Raw genomic sequence first — 23,842 nt, forward strand, 5'->3', positions numbered from 1 at the left:
ATTTTTTTTTATTGAGTTATTGATAGGTTACAGTCTTGTGAAATTTCAATTGTACATTAATGTTTATCTGTCATGTTGTAGGTGCACCACTTCACCCTTTGTGCCCACCCCCCACCCCACCTTTCCCCTGGTATCCACTAAACTGTTCTTAGTCCATAGTTTTAAATTCCTCATATGAGTGGAGTCATACACAGATTATCTTTCTCTTGCTGGCTTATTTCACTCAACATAATTCTCTCAAGGTCCATCCATGTTATTGCAAATGGAATGATTTTGTTCTGTTTTGCAGCTGAGTAGTATTCCATTGTATATATGTACCACATCTTCTTTATCCATTCGTCTGTTGATGGGCACTTAGGTTGCTTCCACGTCTTGGCTATTGTAAACAGTGCTGCAATAAACATTGGGGTGCACAGGACTTTTGGGATTGCTGACTTCAGGCTCTTTGGATAGATACCCAGTAGTGGGATGGCTGGATCGTATGGTAGTTCTATTTTTAGTTTTTTGAGGAATCTCCATACTGTTTTCCATAGTGGCTGCACCAGTTTGCATTCCCACCAGCAGTGTATGAGGGTTCCTTTTTCTCCGCAACCTCTCCAACATTTATTGCTATTAGTTTTAGATATTTTTGTCATTCTAACGGGTGTAAGGTGATATCTTAGTGTAGTTTTGATTTGCATTTCCCTGATGATCAGCGATGATGAGCATCTTTTCATCTGCCTATTGGCCATCAGTATATCTTCTTTGGAGAAATGTCTGTTCATGTCTCCAGCCCATTGCAAAAAGAGAATTTTTAATATATAAATTGTATAAGAATTAAGGCTTCTGTTTTGAGAGCCTACTTGTTATAACAAAAGTAGAGTGGAGTTGCTAGTATTTGTCCTCTTCAGGCAGCTAAATCCTGGGACTAAGCCTTTGATTATGTCTTAGGAGCCCCTGATTAAGGATATGTTTCTTCTTCAGAATAAGGACCAAAAGAAAGGTATTAGGGACCAGAAGAGGAGATTGGGCCCTCTTAAGTCAACCAGCAATTATTTACTTAAAAGTACCAATACCATGGTTTTGAAACAGTGAAAGTCAGAGTATTTCTCTGGTCCCTGCCCTTAAGCTGCCTACGGTCTTATTGAAGAAATGTAATTTAGTAAGTTAAAATATCTGATGTCAGTGTAAACTGTGTTAAATACCACTTGTGTCAAAGCTCTTTTTGCATTTTTTTATTTACAAAATCAATTTGTGAAACTGATAAGTTAGTTTATATCAGTTTTAAAGATGGGAAACTGAGGCACATAGATAAAATAACTTGCTTAGAGTCATGGCAGAAATGAGTCTAGATATTAGAACTCTTTTTAAAAAAATCTTTATTGAGATATATAAAGTATTAAAAGATATATTAAATTGTACACGTACATCACATGTATATCACAGAGTTGTATAATCACCAAAATCTAATTGTAGAATGTGTTTTATCACCCCATAAAGCAACTCCATACCAATTAGAAGTCACTTCCCGTTCTCCTAACCTGTAGCTCTAGGCAACCATTAATCTACTTTCTGTTTCTGTAGATTTGCCTATTTATGGAATTATACAGTATGTTATCTTTTACAGCTGGCTTCTTTCACTTGCTATAATATTTTCAAGATTCACTTGTGTTGTATGTTTCCGTACTTCATTCCTTTTTATTGATGAATAATATTCCATTGGATGGATATTTCACATTTTACTTACTCATTGGTTGAGGGACATCTGGGTTGTTTCCACTTTTTTGGCTGTTGTGAATAATGTTGCTATGAACATTTATGTACAAGTTTTTGCATGGATATATGTTTTTCTTTCTCCTGATTATATATCAGTTCATACGGTAACTCTGTGTTTATCATTTGAGGGACACCAGACTGTTTTTCAAAGTGTTTGTACCACTTACATTCCTACCAGAAGTGTATGTGGGTTGCAGAGTCTCCTTATCCTCACCAACACTTGTCATCTGTCCTTTTGGTGATAGCCATCCTAGTGGGTATGAGGTAGTATCTCACTGTGAGTTTGATTGGTATTTCTCTAATGACTAACGTTGTTGAGCATCTTTCTATGTGCTTTTTGGCCATTCATATATTCTTTGAAGAAATGTTTATTCAAATAATTTGCCCACTTTTTAATTGGGAAGTCTGACTTGTTATTTTTGACTTGTAAGAGTTTTTTACATGTTCTGAATACAAGACCCCTATCAAATATATGATTTGCAAATATTTTCTTGTATTTTGTGTTGTTTTAATTTTGATGAAGTCCAGTTTATCTATTTTTTCTTTTGTCACTGCGCTTTTGATGTCACATCTAAAATCCAAAGTCGTGAAGATTTGCTGTTATGGTTTCTTCTGAGTTTAGTAGTTTTAGCTGTTACATTTAGATCTTTGATCCATTTTGAGTTACTTTTGGTATATGGTGTGAGATAGGGGTCCAACTTTATTTTTATTCTTTTGCATATAGATATCCAGTTTTCCCAGCACCATTTGTTGAAAAGACTGTTCTTTCCCTTTTGAATTTTCTTAGCACTCTCGTCAAAAATCAAATGACCATAAATGGAAGGGTTTGTTTCAGACTCTTCAATTCTGTAAGAGTTTTTTTTTACTTCAGTGAGTCTCAGCATCTTTCGTTTCTGAAGTGGTGATGGTAATACCCATCCATTACTCTTGTGAAGGGTAGAGATTTTTGTTAGTAAAATTCTTGCTCTTGTGCTTGTCTTTTCCCTTCCATCTGGAACCTCAGATTGTGATCAAAGGGTAAGTATAATTAAATTTTGACTCAAATTAAAATGTTGCCTCTTTTATGAGGTGTGTTGATGTTCTGTCTTTATTCTTTATTATTTAAGTATTTCCTGGAGGTAGATGACATTCATTGTTTCATATGCTTTGATAGAGTTAGTGAAACTTTGCTCTGAGAAACTTTGCTTTTGTTTTAAAGTTACCCTTTCAGTAATGGTGTCACAGCAGTGAATATTGTTATTTTGATTTCTGCTTATTTATTTTATCACAGGTGATCCTTTCAAAGATGATCCTTTTGGGAAAATTGGTTAGTATACTTTTGGAAAAATTGGTCACTATATTATTGAGGTCCACGTAGTTTTAGTCTGGTTCTGCTTAATTATAAACTTTTGTTGTATTTAGGAATGAGAGATCACAGTTGGGTAATTACAGGAAATGGACTACCTTTTTATTCAGTTTTGAAACTGATCTAAGGCCCCACTTGATGTTCTGTGTGGTATTTTCAGAAAGTGGTAGATTCTTGTAAATTTGCTTTGTAAACTGTCAGTTTTACTGTTTTAAAAACGACGTTAGTGTTTATACTTTGATGCTTTTAATAATATTTAGACTGGTTTCTCCTTGTTAGCCAAGGATTAAATGAGTATAACGATCTACACTACTTCAGGGTTTAGAACTTCTGTTTTCCTAAGCTTACAGCCTATTCATATGAATGAGGGAAAAGGAAACATCTTAAAGAATTACTAAATGTCAGACTTTTTAAGATACTCTTTCTCTGGAATTTTTGTGTTAGAATAAAGCAAATCTTGTGTACCATTTAGTTATGCTTCCCAAACCTGTTCCAAACTATTGACCATTTCCCTTCAGCTCAGGGAGAGAAATGCAATTAGAACTTTTTGTTGTTGTTTCCTTAGTTGTGTTAGCATGGAATAAGGGTTTTAAAATGGGACCCCATGGCGCTGGCCCCATGGCCGAGTGGTTAAGTTTGCGTGCTCCACTTTGGCGGCCTGGAGTTTTGCTGGTTTGGATCCTGGGTGCAGACATGGCACTGCTCGTCAGACCACACTGAGGCGGCGTCCCACATGCCACAACTAGAAGGACCCACAACTAAAATATATAACTATGTACTGCGGGATTTGGGGAGAAGAAAAGAATTTTTTTAAATTAAAATGGGACCCCTTGAAATTATATGCTAATTAAAAAAAATAAGTTTATTAGGTGAAAGACTCTGTATCTTTTATCAAAGCCACAAAGGAATCTGTGATCCCCACCCAAAATTAGAATTACCAGCTTAGAGGAATTATTAAACCTAGCACACAGGTAACATTTGAGTAGTAAGTGTTGGAATTATTGATTTGCTTTGGGTTAACGATGACCAAGTAGGAAAGAATGTTCATTAAAACCATTTAGGGCCAGCCACGGTGGCTTAGTGGTTAAGTTGGATGTGCTCCGCTTCAGCGCCCCAGGTTTGGATCCCAGGTGTGGATCTACGCGACTCGTCTGTCAGTGGCCATGCTGTGACAGTGGCTCACATACAAAAAGAAAAAAAAAGAGGCCAGCCCCAGTGGCGTAGTGGTTAAGTTTGGTTTGCTCTGATTTGTTGGCCTGGGGTCAGTTCCTAGGCATAGACCTAAACCACCTGCCCGTCAGTGGCCTTGCTCTGGCAGCAGCTCACATACAAAAAAAAAAAAAAGAGGAAAATTGGCAGCGGATGTTAGCTCAGGGTGCATCTTCCTCAACAAGAACAAAAAGACCTATGTAACTAGGTGCAACTGTCTCTACTTTTTTTATGATTAATAGTCATAATAAAAGCACCTTAGATTCTGCAGGAGTTCAAGATGTCTTTTAATTGAGGCAGTTATGCCTTCAGGTGACAGGAAATTTAGTGTAATAGTTAATAGTCTCTTATGTTTGTGCTGTATCTTCTTAGATCCATTTGGAGGTGATCCTTTCAAAGGTTCAGATCCATTTGCATCTGACTGTTTCTTCAAGCAGTCTTCTACTGATCCTTTTGCCACTTCAAGTACTGACCCTTTCTGTGCAACCAGCGATAGCAGTAATACATCGGTAAGTGGGAGGGTTAAATGGATAACAAGTGTCCTAACTGAGTTTCTTGAAGTAAACAGTGATGGAAGAATCCTCTTTTAGATTACTTCTAATGGGCCATATAGAAATTTCGGCCTCCTGTAGCCCATCTAGATTTTGATTCAGACTGATATTTCACAGTTGACTAGAATAACTTATCCAAAAATCCAGTTCATCCTTCAGAAGACCAAATATCTCATTGGTGAGATTTAAAATAAATTATTGGAAATCCATAAATGAATCTTAAGTAAAGCTTTTCAGAAATGTTTCGTATGCCTTATTGAAATAATGAAAATAAATTTAAAAGGAACAGCATTGATGTTTTAGAAAAATAAAATCATTTATTTTATAGACACATCTGGAATGTTAATCTTGTAAAAAAAGTACAAATTCCCACTAAATGTCACACTCTCTTGCTAACATACATACTACAGCAATCACTATTAGATACTATGATCCAGGTACTTCTGTGTGTGTTTTACATTCATTCTTTCTAATCTTCACATCAGCCTTGTGAGGTAGTAGGTATGCCATGCTGAGGTGGCATCTCACATAGCACAACCAGAAGGGCCTACAGCCAGAATATACAACTATGTCCTGGGGGGCTTTGGGGAGAAGAAGAAGAAGAAAAAAGAAGGTTGACAACAGATGTTAGCTCAGGTGCCAATCTTTAAAAAAAAAAAAAAAAAAAGACGAGAAAAAATACCATGGATCTGCTTTTTGCCAGGTGGCCCCATCCTGCCTTGTCTGTTCGATTATGCCTGGGACTCTCCTTTCTGAGCCTGATGCTTCTTCCCACTCCCAGTCTGTGGGCTACCCTGTGTTCTTCCAATAAACTTCTTAAACAAAAGAATATTTCCTTAAAAGAGTAATCGATTCTTTAAAAGATAATAGATTTTGATATTCTTGAATTGCTTCCTTACTGTATTCGGTAAAGAGCTTCTTGGCCAACAACCGGTATTTTCCATTGATGTAAAACTGAGCAAATGCCTCTGTAACTGAATATTTGTGGTTTCCACAGGCTACTGGATACTGTGTTTTCCTATAACAGTTAGTTTTTAGTGTAGACCCATGTGCCAAATTCTTCTAAAATTCGCTGCAACCTGAATTCTTTTCCTCTCATTCTCTACTCTTATCATTTAAAGAACAAGAAAGCCAAAGCAACTCTTCCTAATATAAAAATAAACAAGTTTCTCCTGTTCCTCTCCCCTGGTGAAGTTTTTCTGCCATCCTTTCTGCTTGCTTTTTCTCTTTTCTCCCCAGTTTTTGAAAGCAACGTCGCCGTTGCTGACAGCTCTAAATTTCTCCATTAAAAAGAAAACAAGCCATGCTGTGGCAGTGTTTCACATACAAAGTGGATGAAGATTGGCAGGGCTGCTAGCTCAGGGCCAATCTTCCTCATCAAAAAAATAAAACCAAATTCACAATATAATAATAGCTACATTTATCTAATCTGTTCTCTGTGCCAGGCATGGTGCTAAGCTCTTTTCATGTGTTCCCTCATTTAGTCTTCACAGTAATTCTGTGAGGTTCATGTTGTTATCCTCATTTTGAGATAAAGTAGATGAGATTTCGGTTAAGTGGTAGTAAGTTAAGAAGTGGTAGAACTGGATTCAAACTCTGGTCTATCTGACCAAAATCTGAAGTCTTCACCACTCTAGTCTAGAGATTGAAATGTCATTCCTCCTGGCTGCAAAGCCTCTGTTTTTTATGATCATCTTTCTTTTCAAACAGGCCTCTGATTGTGCCTCCAGACATTAATCTCTGCCCAAAAGTCTTTCCTATTCCCTCAAGGCTGGTCTCTTCTCTCAGAGGGACATAATTTAAAAAACCAAACCAAATCAAAACAAACAACTGTCATTTCCTACTGTCCGCATTGTGTGGGTGCTGTCATTCCATCAAAGCAGGGAGTGGAGAGCTGATGTAGGAGAGAGAGAATTTCAGTGATAAATTAGGTGACCTTGTAGGAGGATTTTGAAACACAACTCTGTAAAATCATACCATCTGAATTTTAGTTATGAAAATTGTTTTTGTGTACTAAATTGCCTAATTATCAAACTGAAGAGAGTTTTGTGCCACTTACTCCTTTGTGAGCTGCACAGTTTTACCCTGTTCCCCTTCCTATCCCAGTGGCCTGTTTTTAGAGTAACCACTGTGTGTGATGAAGGAATAGTAATTAAACCTGACATGCACGTAGGCAAGCTTTTTCTCTTTCTTGCTGTAATGGCAAATAAAATCTGCAAGCTATCATTAAAAGCCAGGCCTGGGGGCCGGCTCCATGGCCGAGTGGTTAAGTTCGCGCGTTCCGCTGCGGCGGCCAAGGGTTGGATCCTGGGCACGGACATGGCACCACTCGTCAGGCCACGTTGAGGTGGCGTCCCACATCCCACAACTAGAAAGACCTGCAGCTAAGATATACAACTGTGTACAGGGAGGGTTTGGGGAGATAAAGCAGGAAAAAAATTAAAAAAAAGATTGGCAACAGTTGTTAGCCCAGGTGCCAATCTTAAAACAAACAAACAAACAACAAAAAACAGGCCTGGTAGTTTTTCCTTCTTTTAAAGTTGAAAAGAAGCAGTAATACTTGGTGACTTAAGTTATCATGTCAGTGGCTGTCTCTCACACTGGTATTTTGACTGTTAGGAACTATGAAAAGTTACTTTGCTATACAGACCAGCTTAATTTTTTTTCTTCGATTGCTGTTTATTCATTCAGCTGATGTAATCAAGAGTATAAGATAGAGTGCTAGTTTTAGAATAATACATTGGCATTAGTTAAATACTATCATTTTCAGTTCTAAAAACTTCATTAGTATTAATTACTTCTTTCTGCTGGTAGTTTTAATGGATCCTCTTCTATAAAGAGAGAATATACTAGAAATCCTGGTTAGCATTACTTTTCTCTTTTCAAATACATTTGTTTTAATTAGAAATTTATAAATTGAGCTCTGCAGTATCCTTTGACATTGTAATATCCACTTTCTTCATGATTACAAATAAAGCTTGTAATACCAGGGACATTGATAGCCATGAGTCAGAGTAGGAGATAAATATTCCAAACTCTTTTCACACCCAACTGTCTGCCGAGACTTTTGGCTGGCCTCTTAAAAAGAGCCTTATGCCAGAAAGAGAAAGTTCAGTCATCTTCCTAAATTACAATTTGTTTGACTCTGATTAAAAACTAAAGTAAAGTAGGAAGACAATTCAGTAGCAGGAATCTCTGGTGTGTGGTAAAGTCCTCACTCTTTGTAGCCACTCACCCTTGCCACTCGGTCCAGATTTTTACATGGCTTGTTATTGAAAGTGGCGGGATCTTTTTAGCAGGAAGCACACTTGCATGCTTACCCTCGCTCACTCTCTGTCTCTCAGGCCTGTGTGTTTCCTTCAGGAGGCAGAATACTAGAATTATTTTTAGGTAACAATTAGAAAATGGAAATCTAGCATTTTCTTGTGTAAGTACTAGGATATTTAAGAGTTAGAATAGTATGCTTCCTAAATGCAACATGCCATCCTGGAATAGGGAAAGGAGATTAATGGAAAAGCTGTTGAAATTCAAATAAAGTCTGTAGTTTATAGTTTTGTACCAGCATTAATTCCTTAGTTTCAATAGATGTACCATGATTATATGAGATATTAACATTAGAGGAAGCTGGGTGAAGGGTATATGGGAACTTTCTGTATAATCTTTGCAACTGTTTTAGAAATCTAAAATATTTCAAAATAAAAAGTTAAAATAGTGTGTATCTATACAGGTAGCAAAATTATGAAGAAATGAATACCACCAAAGTCAGGATAGTAACTATCTGTACAGAGGAGAGATGAGTTGTGACTGGGGAGAGGCACATGAAGACTTCTGAGGTGTTGGCAGTTTCCTGGGAGATGATTACATGGATATTCACTTGATACTTATTTATTAAATTGTACATATGTTTCATACTCTTTCCTGAATGGATGTTATATTTCACAAAAAGAGGATTGGAAAATGATATATATCATTTTGATTTAATAAGATTGCAAATCAGTAGTGGGGAACATTTGTTCCTGATGCCTTGTATTCCTTAATTAATTTAGAGTTTATAAATATTTTCTTTGGTGTGGCAGTGAGGCTTCAGCTATAAATTGCCTCTCTCAATCATGGTTCTGTGTAATTTGTTTAGGTAGAAACATTGAAGCACAATGATCCTTTTGCTCCTGGTGGAACAGTTGTTGTTGCAGCTAGTGATTCAGGTAAGGAAATAATTTATCAGTTTCTTTGGACAGTAAACATTACCCTTTTTTTAAAGCTTTTTTGCTCTCCAAATATATTTGTCCCATTTACTTACTTATAGCTTTAAAATTATCACACAGTTATATCCAATTTAATCTACTAGTAACAATAATGATAAATGTTTGTGTATCACTTTCTACTTATCATTCATTATCTCGTTTATTGTTGATGTTAAATATCTTACTAGCATTTACTGTAGCCAATATCGGTAAAGCCAATAAAAGTTTTTTTGCTTTATAAAAGGCAGTGTTGCTTAGCAATTTCAAAGTCAACATTGGCTCTTAAGGATCTTGGCCTAAGTTAAAAATTAGTGGCTTCCAGTAGGTAATGATAATAGCTTTACAAATAGTGGCTACGTTTTCTTAATAATGCAGAGAAAAGCTAAATGTTATTCCAGCATCCAGTCTTCCTGCCTTATTTATGGTGTCTCATTTTCCATTTATTGTTTCAATATCCTTTTAAGTAATATTCCCATTTTAAAGATCAGGAAACTGAGGACCAGAACATTAAGTCATTTGATCAAGATTATACAGCTTACTAGATTTTAATCAGGTGAAGCCAAGATTCAAACCGAAGTCTGACAGACTCTAAAGCTTTTTCGACTAAGTAATTCTGCTTGTTTCTCTCTGTTCATTTAAAAATTAAGCAAACAGGCCAGCTATTGTGTAGGAGAGCAGGGAGTTAGAGGAAAGTGGTCTCAAAACATGTAAATATCATGCTGAAAATAAGATGCTTTATTTTTCCACATGAAAATAGGGGTGAGTTATTCAGTACATAAATTTGCTGATTGTGGCAAATTGAGGATTATGAGCAAAAACAACAATTAGTAGAAGTGCCTTCACAATTTGGATTTCTTGTACAAATTGTAACAAGATGAGATTTAGCAGTGTGTGTGATTTGTTTTCAGGTTGAAAATTAGCTTCCCAAATGAATAGCAAGAAGGAATGTAAAAAGCAGATTTATAGAAAAGATTTAATGTAGTCCTGGGTATTGATTTAAACCAACATTTAGAATGGTAGCAAATAAGATTTCTAAAAGGCTTATTCTAGTAATAGTAGTTAAATTATATCTTTTTAAAATACATTTGCTGTTTTAGACTCTCATGCTTGAACTGATAAAATAATATATTGCCGGAGATATTGTATGATTAGAAGGGATAACCTAAGAGAATAAAATGAAAAGTTAATACATTTATGATGAACTCTTGATTGCCTACACTAAGGAATGATAAGTGCTTTGAGAATTCAGTAAAGTTGCAAAAATTTAAAGGAAAGGGAGGTCACCTTTATTTGGGATAAATCATGAATGACTTCAAAGCAGAAGGTTGCTTTTGTGGTATGCCTTGAAAGAATGGGCTAGGATTTTTAATAAGTAGATATGGAAAGAGAATATGTAAAGCAAACAGAGTAGCATGAGCAAGGAATGGAGGCAGGACATGTAGGCATGTTCAAGAAAAAAACCAGGGGCCGGCCCCATGGCCGAGTGGTTCAGTTCGCGCGCTCCACTTCAGCGGCCCAGGGTTTCACCGGTTTGGATCCTGGGCGCAGACATGGCACCGCTCATCAGGCTGTGCTGAGGCGGCATCCCACATACCACAACTAAAATACATACAACTATGTACTGGGGGCATTGGGAAAAAAAAGGAAAAATAAAATCTTTAAAAAAAACCCAGACATGTTGATAAAGCTTGTTTATAGATAGAGAAATAGACAAGTTAAGGCTGAAGTGGTTGATTGCAGCCTTACTGCAGAAAGTTTCTATTGCCTTTGTTAGTCTTCTCTTTCAGTTCCAGTTCCCAGGTCATGTCCTATAAAGTGGTAGGATAAATGACTATAGTAGCCTGGGAGGGGGCTAAGATTTATTGTTGTTAATCATGATAATAATAGATGCCACTTATTGAGCAGTTGCATGGTTCCAGCACTCCATTTTCTCGTACATACTTGGTCTCATTTAGTTCTCACGGCAACTGCGTGAGATAATTGGTGTTATTGTACAGACAAGGAAATCAAGACATGGAGCGAGGAAGCTGTTTTACGAAGTTCAAGAAGTAGTGATAGATGGACCCACATCCAGATGCGGTCTTGATCTTCCACCAACCCCTTTGGCCATTCTTTGTGTCTCCTTTGCTGATACTTCTGCTTTTCGTCAACTTCTTTATGTTGTGTTGCTTTAAGTTTTAGACCCTGGACCTCTTTTTTTCTCGGTCTGTGCTCCCTCGGGGATCTCATTTGGTTTCGTGGCTTTACATACCATCTGTATGCTGATTTATGTCTCTAATCACATCTTTTTCCTTAAAGTGATAGACTCAACTTTCTTTATTTTGGAGGAAATGTTGCCAAATACTCAAATCTGAATAACCCTTGTTTATCTGTCACTTTTTTCAAGTGAAAATGGTGTTCCATGAAAAAAGCAGCTAGTTCAACTTGTTTCTCAGATCATCATGCAAGTGCTCTTCCTCCAGATAACCATCTTTTGGTACTCAGCAGAACTGCTTTATGCATATTTTGTTGCTCAGAATTTTAAAAAGATGTGTACCTAACGTCACAATTTATTAAAACTAATAATTTTTATTGATTCATCAAGGACCAACGTTCTTAGTTACAATTGGCCTTTTTCTCCCCCCTGCAAGTTTGTGATGGTGAAGAATTAGAGTGGCTACCAGCCAGGACAGTTTGGTGCCACCGCCTTGATTCCCCCTGAGGCATCAGCAGTTTTCCCCACCACTGCTTTTGCAAAATTGTTGCAGAGCTCAGGACCGTGAGAAAGATAAGTAACATCTTCATGTTCTGAAAATAGTTTTGACCTTACAGACTTCCCTGAAAGGGCCTTGGGACCTCTGGGGTCCGTGGACCACACTTTGAGAACTGCTCATCTAGTTAGTGTTCTAAAAGATTTTCCTGTTGCCCTGTATTGTGCTGGTCTCTGTTGCCTCAGGATGGCTTGCTCCCAGGAGGTATCTGGGACAGATGTCTCCTTTTATTCAAAACAGGAGCAAGAGAATAATCTCAGTGTCCTGGAGAAAAGCTGAAGAGTAGAGGTTATCTTTTTAGTTTTGTATTTAGCCTGGTGCTTCTACTCTTCTCAGAATACACACTTACTATGGTGGCATTGTCCAGTTCTGTGCCTTCAACGACAGCTTATTTCCTGATGACTCCAATTTAGTCCTCTAGTCCTGAATTCTCTTCTGAGCCTCCAGTACCTTCAAGTTACCTGCTGGATATTTCCTTTTAGGTGTCATGCTTAACAATGCTTAAAATTGAAGTAATCATCTTTTCTAATTAGTCTCTCCTTCAAAATATAGTATGAAAAAAATGAAAAGCAAGTCTTTACCTCCTCCTACGTTCTTTCTGTATTAATGACACTATTACTGACCTCGAACCAATCATCCCTGACTTCTTCTCTGTCATTCCTCACTTCCAATAAATTGCCAAGTCCTGTTTTTTTAATCCCCAAATGGACTGTGTCTCTTCCTCCTTATGCTCAGCTTTGTTTCGGTCCTCATCATGTTTTACCCAGACTATGGTACTACATTGCCTCCAGTCTCTTTACCTCCCAGTCCATCATCTACATGACTGCCAGAGTTGTCTTTCTTAACATTTGATCGTTTTACTAACCACACGTCTAAGTCACTAGCCTTGTGCTCCAGATATGTGTGTATGTGTGTATAATTTTTATTATCATTTATATATTATGTATATTATTTAGTCTATATTATTAATATATATTATTTATATTATATGTGTGTGTGTGTGTGTGTGTGTGTATATATATATTTGTTTGCTGAGGAAGATTTGCCCTGAGCTAACATCCATGCCACTCTTGGCCTCTATTTTTTAGTATGTAAGCTGCCAGCACACCATGGCCACTAATAGAGTAGTGTAGGTCTGTGCCTGGAAACTGAACCTGGGCCGCCAAAGTGGAGTGCCTTGAACTTAACCACTAGGCCCTGGGGCTCGCCTGTATATGTATATACATTTGATGATCTTTTACATAATGTGTCACAGGTATATGTCTGAAAGTAAAGTTGTCCACCCTGTGAAATATAAAACCATACTAGACATCTTCTGGATGTCCCATCTCTGTTAATAGTACTACCATCGACTCAGTTGCCCAAGTAGAGACCTGGGAATCTTGGTTGTATACCTACTCTTCTACCCTCAAGCTTCTGGGACATGGCAGACACTTAGCAATTCACTGCTGAAGAAATGAACCGATGATTTGTCTCAACGTCTGCCACATTGTCCTAAGACTTTGAATTGATTGCAAACATAAACAGTCTGCAGAGGGGAGGGGTTGTCGTGATTAGAACGTGGGTGCTTGAGTCTAACTGCCTGAACTTATTCAGATAAAGTTGTAGTTCCTTAGGTTTTGTTAGTCTCAGTTTCCTAAACTATAAAATGAGGTTGATAATTATACCTCATGGTTTGTTGTGTAGATTAAATGAGATAATGTATGTTAAAGTATTTATTGTGGTTCCTGTCACAGTAAATGGTAGCTGCTATTATTATTACTACTACTACTACTTTTTAATTTAATGGTTTCCAAACACAAACTGTTACTTGTAGTATACTTTTTGTTAGTTCCAAGTGAAATAGGGACAATACAGAGAGAGATTTTTGTCTTGACTTTTGTAAAAGTTCTTTTTCCACTTCATTATAAATGAGATTAGTTCCAGTGTCAGAAAATTTTTTACATGGACTATTTTACTGACGCCTGACTCGGAAAGTGCACAATCTTTCCAGCTCTTAACCAAAGCTTTTTTTTTTTTTTTTTTATTAATGTTATGATGGATTACAAGCTTGTGAAATTTCAGTTGTACATTTTTGTTAGTCATGTTGTGGGTACACCACTTCCCCCTCCGTACCCTCCCCCCACCCCCCCTTTTCCCTGGTAACCACCGATCAGATCTCCTTCTCAATATACTAATTTCCACCTATGAGTGGAGTCATATAGAGTTCGTCTTTCTCTGACTGACTTATTTCGCTTAACATAATGCCCTCGAGGTCCATCCACATTGTTGTGAATGGGCCAATTTCGTCTTTTTTTATGGCTGAGTAGTATTCCATTGTGTATATATACCACATCTTCTTTATCCAATCATCAGTTTCTGGGCATGTAGGCTGGTTCCACGTCTTGGCTATTGTAAATAATGCTGCGATGAACATAGGGGTGCAACGGACTCTTGAGATATCTGATATCAGGTTCTTAGGATAGATACCCAGTAATGGGATGGCTGGGTCATAGGGTATTTCTATTTTTAACTTTTTGAGAAATCTCCATACTGTTTTCCATAGTGGCTGTACCAGTTTGCATTCCCACCAACAGTGTATGAGGGTTCCTCTTTCTCCACAACCTCTCCAACATTTGTCGTTCTTGGTTTTGGATGTTTTTGCCAATCTAACGGGGGTAAGGTGATATCTTAGTGTAGTTTTGATTTGCATTTCCCTGATGATTAGCGATGATGAACATCTTTTCATGTGTCTATTGGCCATATTCATATCTTCTTTTGAGAAATGTCTGTTCATGTCCTCTGCCCATTTTTTGATCGGGTTGTTTGTTTTTTTGTTGTTAAGCAGTGTGAGTTCTTTGTATATTATGGAGATTAACCCTTTGTCGGATAAGTGGCTTGTAAATATTTTTTCCCAATTAGTGAGCTGTTTTTTTGTTTCAATTCTGTTTTCCCTTGCCTTGAAGAAGCTCTTTAGTCTGATGAAGTCCCATTTGTTTATTCTTTCTATTGTTTCCCTCAACTGAGGAGTTACAGTGTCCGAAAAGATTCTTTTGAAACTGATGTCAAAGAGTGTACTGCCTATATTCTCTTCCAAAAGACTTATTGTCTCAGGCCTAATCTTTAGGTCTTTGATCCATTTTGAGTTTATTTTGGTGTGTGGTGAAAAAGAATGGTCAATTTTCAATCTTTTGCATGTGGCTGTCCAGTTTTCCCAGCACCATTTGTTGAAGAGACTTTCTTTTCTCCATTGTAGGCCTTCTGCTCCTTTGTCGAAGATTAGCTGTCCATAGATGTGTGGTTTTATCTCTGGGCTTTCAATTCTGTTCCATTGATCTGTGGACCTGTTTTTGTACCAGTACCATGCTGTTTTGATCACTGTAGCTTTGTAGTATGTTTTGAAATCGGGGATTGTGATTCCGCCGGCTTTGTTTTTCTTGCTCAGGATTGCTTTAGCAATTCGTGGTCTTTTGTTCCCCCATATGAATTTTAGGATTGTTTGTTCAATTTCTGTGAAGAATGTTCTTGGGATTCTGATTGGGATAGCATTGAATCTGTATATTGCTTTAGGTAGTATGGACATTTTAACTATGTTTATTCTTCCAATCCATGTGCAAGGAATGTTTTTCCATCTCTTTATGTCATCGCCTATTTCTTTCAAGAAAGTCTTGTAGTTTTCATTGTATAGATCCTTCACTTCCTTGGTTAAGTTTATCCCAAGGTATTTTATTCTTTTCGTTGCGATTGTGAATGGGATAGAGTTCTTGAGTTCTTTTTCTGTTAGTTTATTGTTAGTGTATAGAAATGCTACTGATTTATGCACGTTAATTTTATACCCTGCTACTTTGCTGTAGTTGTTGATTATTTCTAATAGTTTTTCTGTGGATTCTTTGGGGTTTTCTATGTATAAGATCATGTCGTCTGCAAACAACGCGAGTTTTACTTCTTCGTTACCTATTTGGATTCCTTTTATTTTTTTTTCCTGCCGAATTGCTCTGGCCAGCACCTCCAGTACTATGTTGAATAGGAGTGGTGAAAGTGGGCACCCTTGTCTTGTTCCTGTCCTCAGAGGGATGGTTTTCAGCTTTTGTCCATTGAGTATGATGTTGGCTGTGGGTCTATCATATATGGCCTTTATTATGTTGAGGTACTTTCCTTCTATACCCATTTTACTGAGGGTTTTTATCATAAATGGGTGTTGGATCTTGTCGAATGCTTTCTCTGCGTCTATTGAGATGATCATGTGGTTTTTGTTTTTCATTTTGTTGATGTAGTGTATCACGTTGATTGACTTGCGGATGTTGAACCATCCCTGTGTCCCTGGTATAAATCCCACTTGATCCTGGTGTATAATCTTTTTGATGTATTGCTGTAATCGGTTTGCCAAAATTTTGTTGAGGATTTTTGCATCTATGTTCATCAGTGATATCGGCCTGTAGTTCTCCTTCTTTGTGTTGTCCTTGTCAGGTTTGGGGATCAGAGTGATGTTGGCTTCATAGAATGTGTTAGGGAGTTCTCCATCTTTCTCAATTTTCTGGAACAGTTTGAGGAGAATAGGTATTAAGTCTTCTTTGAATGTTTGGTAGAATTCTCCAGAGAAGCCGTCTGGTCCTGGACTCTTGTTTTTGGGGAGGTTTTTGATTACCGTTTCTATTTCCTTACTTGTGATTGGTCTATTCAGATTCTCCATTTCTTCCTGATTCAGTTTGGGGAGATTGTAGGAGTCTAGGAATTTGTCCATTTCTTCCAAGTTGTTCAATTTGTTGGAACCAAAGCTTTATAACATCCTGAGGATGTAGAAGGGAGCTCATGGCCTCCCCAGAGCATCTTTGACACCAGCAGTAGTAAAATACAAAGTAGGTCTTTGTTTTTATAGACAATGACTCAGGCTAAGCACATAGATGTTCATATATTTTACCGTTCTTAGCCTCTGCTTTCTTTCATGTTTTTTCTCTAATTTTCTCCATTTCCGCAAACCACAGACCATAACTGTCTCTTCAAGGCCACTTAACTTTTTTTTTTTTGGTGGGGGGGAAGATTAGCTCCAAGCTAACATCTGCTGCCAAACTTTCTCTTTTTGCTGAGGAAGACTGGCCCTGAGCTAACATCTGTGCCCATCTTCCTCTATTTTGTATGTTTGACGCCGCCACAGCTTAGCTTGATAGGTGGTGCATAGGTCCCTGCCCAGGACCCGGACTAGCGAACCCCAGGCCACTGAAGCAGAGTGCGCAAACTTAACTGCTGTGCCACCGAGCCAGTCCCACCACTTAACTGTTTGAATGAAAAAAATGTGTGTGCATGAGCAGGTGTGTATTTGTGTACAGTCATGTGTCACTTAACAAAGGGGCTATATTCTGAGAAATGCCTCATTAGGTCATTTTGTTGTCTGAACATCATAGAGTTTACTTACACAAAACTAGATGGTATAGCCTACTACACACCTAGGCCACATGGTACTAATCTCATGGGACCACTGTCGTATACGCAGTCTGTCACTTACTGAAACATCATTATGTAGCTCATGACTGTATTTGTGTATAGTGTGTGTATGTCTCCCTCTTCTCCCACCTCCGTTCTGTCCACAAGTAAAAGAAAATGAAACCTTTTTTGTGAAGACTTCTTTGCTTCTTCCTCATAAACCTAGGTGTTGCTTCTCCTTTGCTCTTTGAACCTTAACACTTACTGTGCACGTGTATATCCCTCAGTTAAATCAGGAGTTCCTTGGAGGTAGGTGTTGTGTCTTATTCCCCTCTAAATCCCCAGTACCTAGCCTTGGACATAATAGATGCTTAGTAAACCTGAGTGGATGAGTGGGTCAGTGAGTGAGTGAGTGAATTGGAGACCAGCTTGAGAAAGTGGATCGTTTATTGATGACCAACATCTACACCTCAGATTATCTATCAGTATCTCTTGAAAGTTTTCTGTGAGCTTGAGCTTGGTTCTTATGGGTCATGAATGGGTCATTGGGGGCAAAAAAGATTTCTTCCTCCTCTCAGGATTCTTTGGTAGACAGCTGTGTTATGGAGATTATTTGTGAGCTTTAAAACTGGTTTCCCTTACTCCTTGTTGGTCAGGTGTTTGTGCTAGGAAATGTTATGATATCTTTTTGGAAGATCCTTAATAAATACACAGTTTCTGTCCTTTTTCTTTTAATATTTTCCCTTTTTTTTCTTCTTCTCCCCAAAGCCTCCCAGTACATAGTTGTATATTCTAGTTATACGTCCTTCTAGTTGTGCTATATGGGATGCTGCTTCAGCATGGCTTAATGAGCGGTGCTAGATCCCTGCCTGGGATCTGAACCAGCAAAACCCTGGGCCGCCAAAGCAGAGTATGCAAACTGAACCACTCAGTTATGGGGCCCGTCCCCATTTTTTTTGTGTGGTGGGGTTTTTTTTGGTTTTTTGGTTTTTTTTTTTTTAATTTTTGGTGAGGAAAATTGGCCCTGAGCTAAAAATCTGTTGCGATTGTCGCTGAGCTCACATCTGTGCTAATCTTCCTCTATTTTATGTGGCATGCCACCGGAGCATGGCTTGACAAGCAGTGCTAGGTCTGTGCCCAGGATCCAAATCTGTGAACCCTGGGCTGCTCAAGTACAGCGTGTAAACTTAACCACTATGCCCCTGGACTAACCCCCAGCATTTTCAACAAGTTTGAGCGTCTCCTATTTGGCAGACCTTCTTCTAGGCCTTAAGCATACAGTAGTGAACGAAACAAAGTTCCTATCTTTATAGAGCTTATATGGGAAAGATAATTAAATATATAATATATCACATACTGATGAATGCTGTGAATTAAATCAGGGTAAAGAGGTAAAAAGTGATATGCCTAAACTGTAGCTTTATCATTCACACCTCACAAAAAAGCATATCGGCATAGTATGATCTCAAATATGTGAGGAAAAAAAGCTGTTAAAGAAGTATGCTAAGATATTAATGAGGGTTATATCTGATATTGAGATTATAGATGATTTTTTTATTATGCTTTTATATATTTTTCCAAAACGTTCATTACCTTTGTTCTTGGGGAGAAGAGGGTGCTAACAAGGTCAGATTTGCATTTAAAGCCTTATTCTGCTGGCCCATAGCTCCCGTGAGCATCAAGAGGAAGAAAGCCACCTGCTGAGTTCCTCTCCAAGTGTTTCTGGAACGCCTCAGCAGGTGTCTCATACACAATCTGAACGAGTTCACACTCAGTCCTTCCAGTTTCCGGAAAGGCCTCTGTTTCATATCAACCATGATCAACATCTCAGAAAGTTCTTGCTGAGGTCTTTTTCCTCAATTTGGGGCAAAAGTGCTTTGTCATTCATCCAGGATACATGCCCCAGTGTTTGGACCAGTACAGAACAGGTCATTTATTCTGATGAAGGAAGTGTAGAAAAACTCCAGTAGGCAACGTGTAACATATTCTTCATATACGAATGTCATGTTTTTTATTAATTGCTTTCACAATATACACGTCACAATATTTCAGTCAAACCTCACCTAACTCAGTGTTATTGCCACACGTGTTATGACTTCTTGTAAAAGCTGTGGGACAACGGCAGAGAAAAAGCATGAAGCAGATTTTTAAGTCCCTCCAGTGAAATGAGCCGAAGTCCTTTTCCCTCATCACCCTGCTACCAATCAGGAGAGCGTGTGCACCCTGCTGAGGCTGTCCCTCAGCTGCTGCAGCTCGGGAATTACAGGTGGAGGAGGAGCAAGGAGGGAAAGCCTGACACAGCACCCGTGACGAGGCTGGGCCCCAGGCTGTGACTCAGCAGATATGTAGTAGTAAAACATCTTTTGTAGCTAAAGCTGCAGGATTTCTTGTAACTCTGGACTTTCACCCTCCCTCTCAGGTTCAGAGTTGTTGGTGTATCCCTAAAGGATTGATTTTTTTGTGTTTCTACCCACCCCCTTTTACCTGCTTCTCCCAACCTGTGGTTGTCTTGGTGACAACACAAACAAAAATAATATATATCTTCCTTCCCCTTCTTCTCTTTATGCCCATGGTCCATTTTTAGAGGTAAAGGCATACTTTACACATTAAATGTGTGGGTGGGCACACTTTTGTTCTAGAACGTTTGATACAAGGACAAAGAGTTGAAGAAGAGCAAGGACAATTTTTCTGTGCCTCTCCACTTGCTCTGTCTTACCCTGTCTTGCAGCTCTGTTTCTCCTCCTTCCTTTGTTTCTCTCTACTTTCTGACATCAAGCAGCAATTCCTATAAACATTCTTTGACTTCATTGATAGCCCTTATGCCTGAACAGGTGAAGCCTATCAAAGTAGAGCAGTTCATTCCAGCCGAAAATGTTAGTCCATTTGGTAAGTGCACTGTGATGGAACAGATAATTTCTCATGCCTGTGGAGCAGTGGTTAGATAATTGTTTTCACAATTACTGTTCCTTCTGCCTGAAATAGCTTTCTCTCCCCTACCTCCATCTATTTGGCAGACTCTATTCCTTATTCAAAAGACCTAGCTCAAATACAATAGCTTCTTTGATACTTTTCCTGATTCTCCCAGATAGTTAGTGATTCCTTTTACAGATTTTTCATACCTAATAGCTCATTTTAAGATTATTTTATTATTGTTTGTTTCATATCTCTCACTAGACTGTGAGCTTTTCAAGGGTAAGAACTATATCTTCTTTTCTTCGACTTGATACATAGTCAACAAATGTTTTTCGTCCTTTCATTCTTCATTGAATAAGCCTTATTCCCTGTTTTTAAGGACCTTACAACCAATAGGAGTGATATCAGTCACAGGTAGCTGTAGTACAAACTAGAATGCGGTCAGTGCCACAGAGAAGGGAGAAATCACTTCTTGCTGTGGGAGTGAGACACTCATGTCATTCCAGGCTTTGTGGATGAGGTAGCATTTAGAATGGGCCTTGAAGGATGAGTGTGAAATGTGGAATTAGTGGTATTTTGCTTATCTTTTACTTCTTGATGTCTTTATTGGAAATAGTTTTTTTAAAAAAAGAAATAGTTTAAGCACTTGGGAGCTGTATTATTTGACATGCATTCCAAAGGCTTAAACCCTTTACCTTGAGTTAGTTTACCTGCTTTTGATCTTAAATCATTAATCAATTGATTTATACAAAGGAATGTATCTTGTAGGGTATCAGTGTGCTTACTGTCTTTGTGGACTTAGATCATAAGTTGGGGAACTAATATTTGGGATTAGAAATTTTTCATCTGTCTGAATGTTACCAACTGAAAAGGACATGAAATTTGTTGTCTTTCTGTCACGTTGCATTGATTTTCTGTACTCATTTTAGCCACAGACCCCTTTGCTTCTGTTTTTGGAAGTGAATCATTTGAAGATGGATTTGCTGACTTCAGCACATTGTCAAAGGTAATCTGCAGTGACTAATGGGAAGGTAAAATATACTGTTTCCACCAAGCGGCAGTCCTTCCTTTCAATTCTATAACCCTCTCACAGACATTGCGACTTGATGCCAATGAGTCACAGCAAGTGTTGATTTTAGATAGAAATGGAAGCTAAGATGTAGTTTAAGTGGACATCTTTCTATACAAGAAGACAATGGTGATGGTACAGGTAATTAAATTTTCTACTGACAGGTTTGCTCAACAATTTCATTTTAAGAGTCTTCTGTCTTTTTTAAACACATTTCTTCCAGTTGAACTACATTTTTCCCCTGTTGACTGTCTGGGTCAATAGTTGGTAAAATCTGGTTATTCAGTCCATCTCCTCTGCATTGCCTATTTGATTTTATGTTCTGGGGCTGTTAGGGTTAGTATTAAGGTAATTTATACGTATAATCCAGTGCTATATGTCCAGTACCTATTTTCCAGTTTAGCTCTAGGATTGATTCAAGGCAAAAGAGTAAAATTAGAATATATGTCAAATTGTCCATATCACTAGTTCTCAACTGGGTGTATTACCACCCCACTCCCCACTCCCGCCCCCAAGAAACTTTTGACAATGTCTAGAAACATTTTTGGTTGTCACAACTCTGGAGAGGGACTATTCATATCTAGTGGATAGAAACCAGGGATGCTGTTACACATTCTACAATGCACTGTCCAGCCCCCACAACATAGAATTATGTCTACCTCAAAATGTCAGTAGTGCTGTTGTAGAGAAACACTGACCTAAATAGAGCTAAAATTGTAACATCTGATTCATTATAGAAAAATGAATCTTTCATTACTCCAGTTATTAGAAAGGCACGCTCCTCAGACTTGCATTAAGACTTAATCATTCCATGGGATCAGTGTACTTTAAAAAATTGACTTTTAAGTTGTTTTTAATGTTTTTCAAGATTCCATTTTCTTTGGCATTAGTATTAAATCTTTCCTATATTTCAGTGCATCGGGAAGTGTGAAATCAGTATTTTTTTCTTTGATTATTGTTTGGATTAGATATTCAGTGGGCCTCAGGTGGTTTTATATTGCCTGAAGCTTAACAAATCTTTAGTCCAGAGTTGGCTTGTTTCCATATGATCTGTTGCTCTTAATAAATAGTGATGTTATAATCACTATTCATATAGAACAATTTTTTTTTAAAAATTTTCCCTTTTGGCCATGAATGCAAAATAGCCCTGAAATGTCAGTACTCTAAGAATTTAAATAAATAAACCTGCATAATATTGAAGATCATTCTTGCAGATGCTACGTGACCATATCCAGTTTGGTTGGTGTAATGTATATAACCATGTATAAACATTTCTTTTCAAACAAAGGTCAACAATGAAGATCCTTTTAGTTCAGCCACGTCGAGCTCTGTCAGCACTGTGGTCGTTACAAAAAATGTGCTTGAGGAAACATCGGACAAAAGTGAAGACGTACCCCCAGCACTGCCGCCAAAGATCGGAACTCCAACAAGACCCTGCCCACCACCACCTGGTATGAGAGTTGATACCTTTCCTAAGTCAACTAGAGGCTTTTTTTCTTTCTGAAAAGTATTGTGTGAGCCTTGTTTATAGACTTAAATTAAGGGCCTAAACAAAACAAGTCAAAGAATATGGCAGAAGCCTGCTGCTGTCGTCTCTTCTGACCTCAGTACAGAATAAGAGACATGTGCCTAAGAGGCCAGCATGTATAACTGTCATGAACTGCTTTTCTGGCAAGAGCTAATTGCTTTTTAAATTATTTTAGGGGGGCAATAAATGCAAAAAGGAAAGTATCGATGAAATCTCTTGCTTTTTGGAAGCTCATTGATTACCATTTGAACAACAGTTTCCTGCACTTTAATATTTTAATTAATTTCTATAAGAAGATTAATTCAAAGTCCCCTTCTTTTTCTGCCAAATGTGAAGTCTTCTTTAAATCCTTTAATGTGAGAATATCTGGTCTTTTTGGTATCCAGAATTCAGCAGTATAGTGCTTTAAAAGAAAGTCTTATTTTTTCTTGAAGGAAAATGTTATTTTACCTCACTTAATAGGAGACTTCTTTATTTTATAAAAGTGATTTTTAGGTCCAGGAACAAATTCTTAATATTTTTGTTTTTTTGTTTTGTTTTTAGTGAAGATAATAAAGTTCATGATAAGTGGCTCAAAAGGCCATCCCCTGAGTGGTTGCAGTGCTGCTAGGCTGTTGTGTGAGGAGACACATCTGGGACATTGTTGTTTTAATCGTATGTCGTATCACCTTGGTAAATTTTTAGCCACGGTAGTTAGAGATGATTATTCTTGCCTTTTCATAGTCTCCCTGTGGTATTTCTAGGGCAGATTATCTTTTTCTTTTTTGACTTAAAGGATTACCTGTATAATTTTTAATACTCAATTGTCCATTGAAAAGTCAGGTAAACAAGTGATTTATATCTTTTTAGGAAAAGTAGCATTTGTCATATATATTGCTAGAGGGTAAGGTTGTCAGAATATATTAAAAAACAAATGACTCAATTTGCTCATGTAAGTTTCACACTTGTATGATGCCAATAGTGAGGTTATTTTTTAAATCCTAAGTAAAATAATATACTAGTGCTTTAACTAAATCTAAGAATCTTCAGCAAAGCAAGTATATATCACTAGAGAAATTCTAGATCAAGGAAAGAAGCATGGTTT

The 23,842-nt window shown here is 37.7% G+C and overlaps 1 protein-coding gene across 6 annotated transcripts in view; it reads left to right on the forward strand.

The window, feature by feature from the left end:
• EPS15 (epidermal growth factor receptor pathway substrate 15) overlaps positions 1–23,842 on the forward strand; it is a 131,831-nt gene that overhangs the window by 101,439 nt on the left and 6,550 nt on the right. For 4 of the 6 annotated variants that reach the window (XM_070509950.1, XM_070509947.1, XM_070509951.1 and 1 more), the window contains exons 19-23: positions 3,026–3,061; positions 4,682–4,818; positions 8,993–9,062; positions 21,091–21,167; positions 22,519–22,681. In XM_070509950.1, the coding sequence (XP_070366051.1) occupies positions 3,026–3,061; positions 4,682–4,818; positions 8,993–9,062; positions 21,091–21,167; positions 22,519–22,681 (483 nt within the window). Of the gene's footprint in view, positions 1–3,025; positions 3,062–4,681; positions 4,819–8,992; positions 9,063–21,090; positions 21,168–22,518; positions 22,682–23,301; positions 23,605–23,842 lie in introns of those variants that run through there. The other 2 variants (XM_070509948.1, XM_070509949.1) reach the window with 2 other exon arrangements.

The sequence above is a fragment of the Equus asinus genome, chromosome 5, assembly GCF_041296235.1.
Source record: "Equus asinus isolate D_3611 breed Donkey chromosome 5, EquAss-T2T_v2, whole genome shotgun sequence".
In the NCBI taxonomy this organism is placed as follows: Eukaryota; Metazoa; Chordata; class Mammalia; order Perissodactyla; family Equidae; genus Equus; species Equus asinus.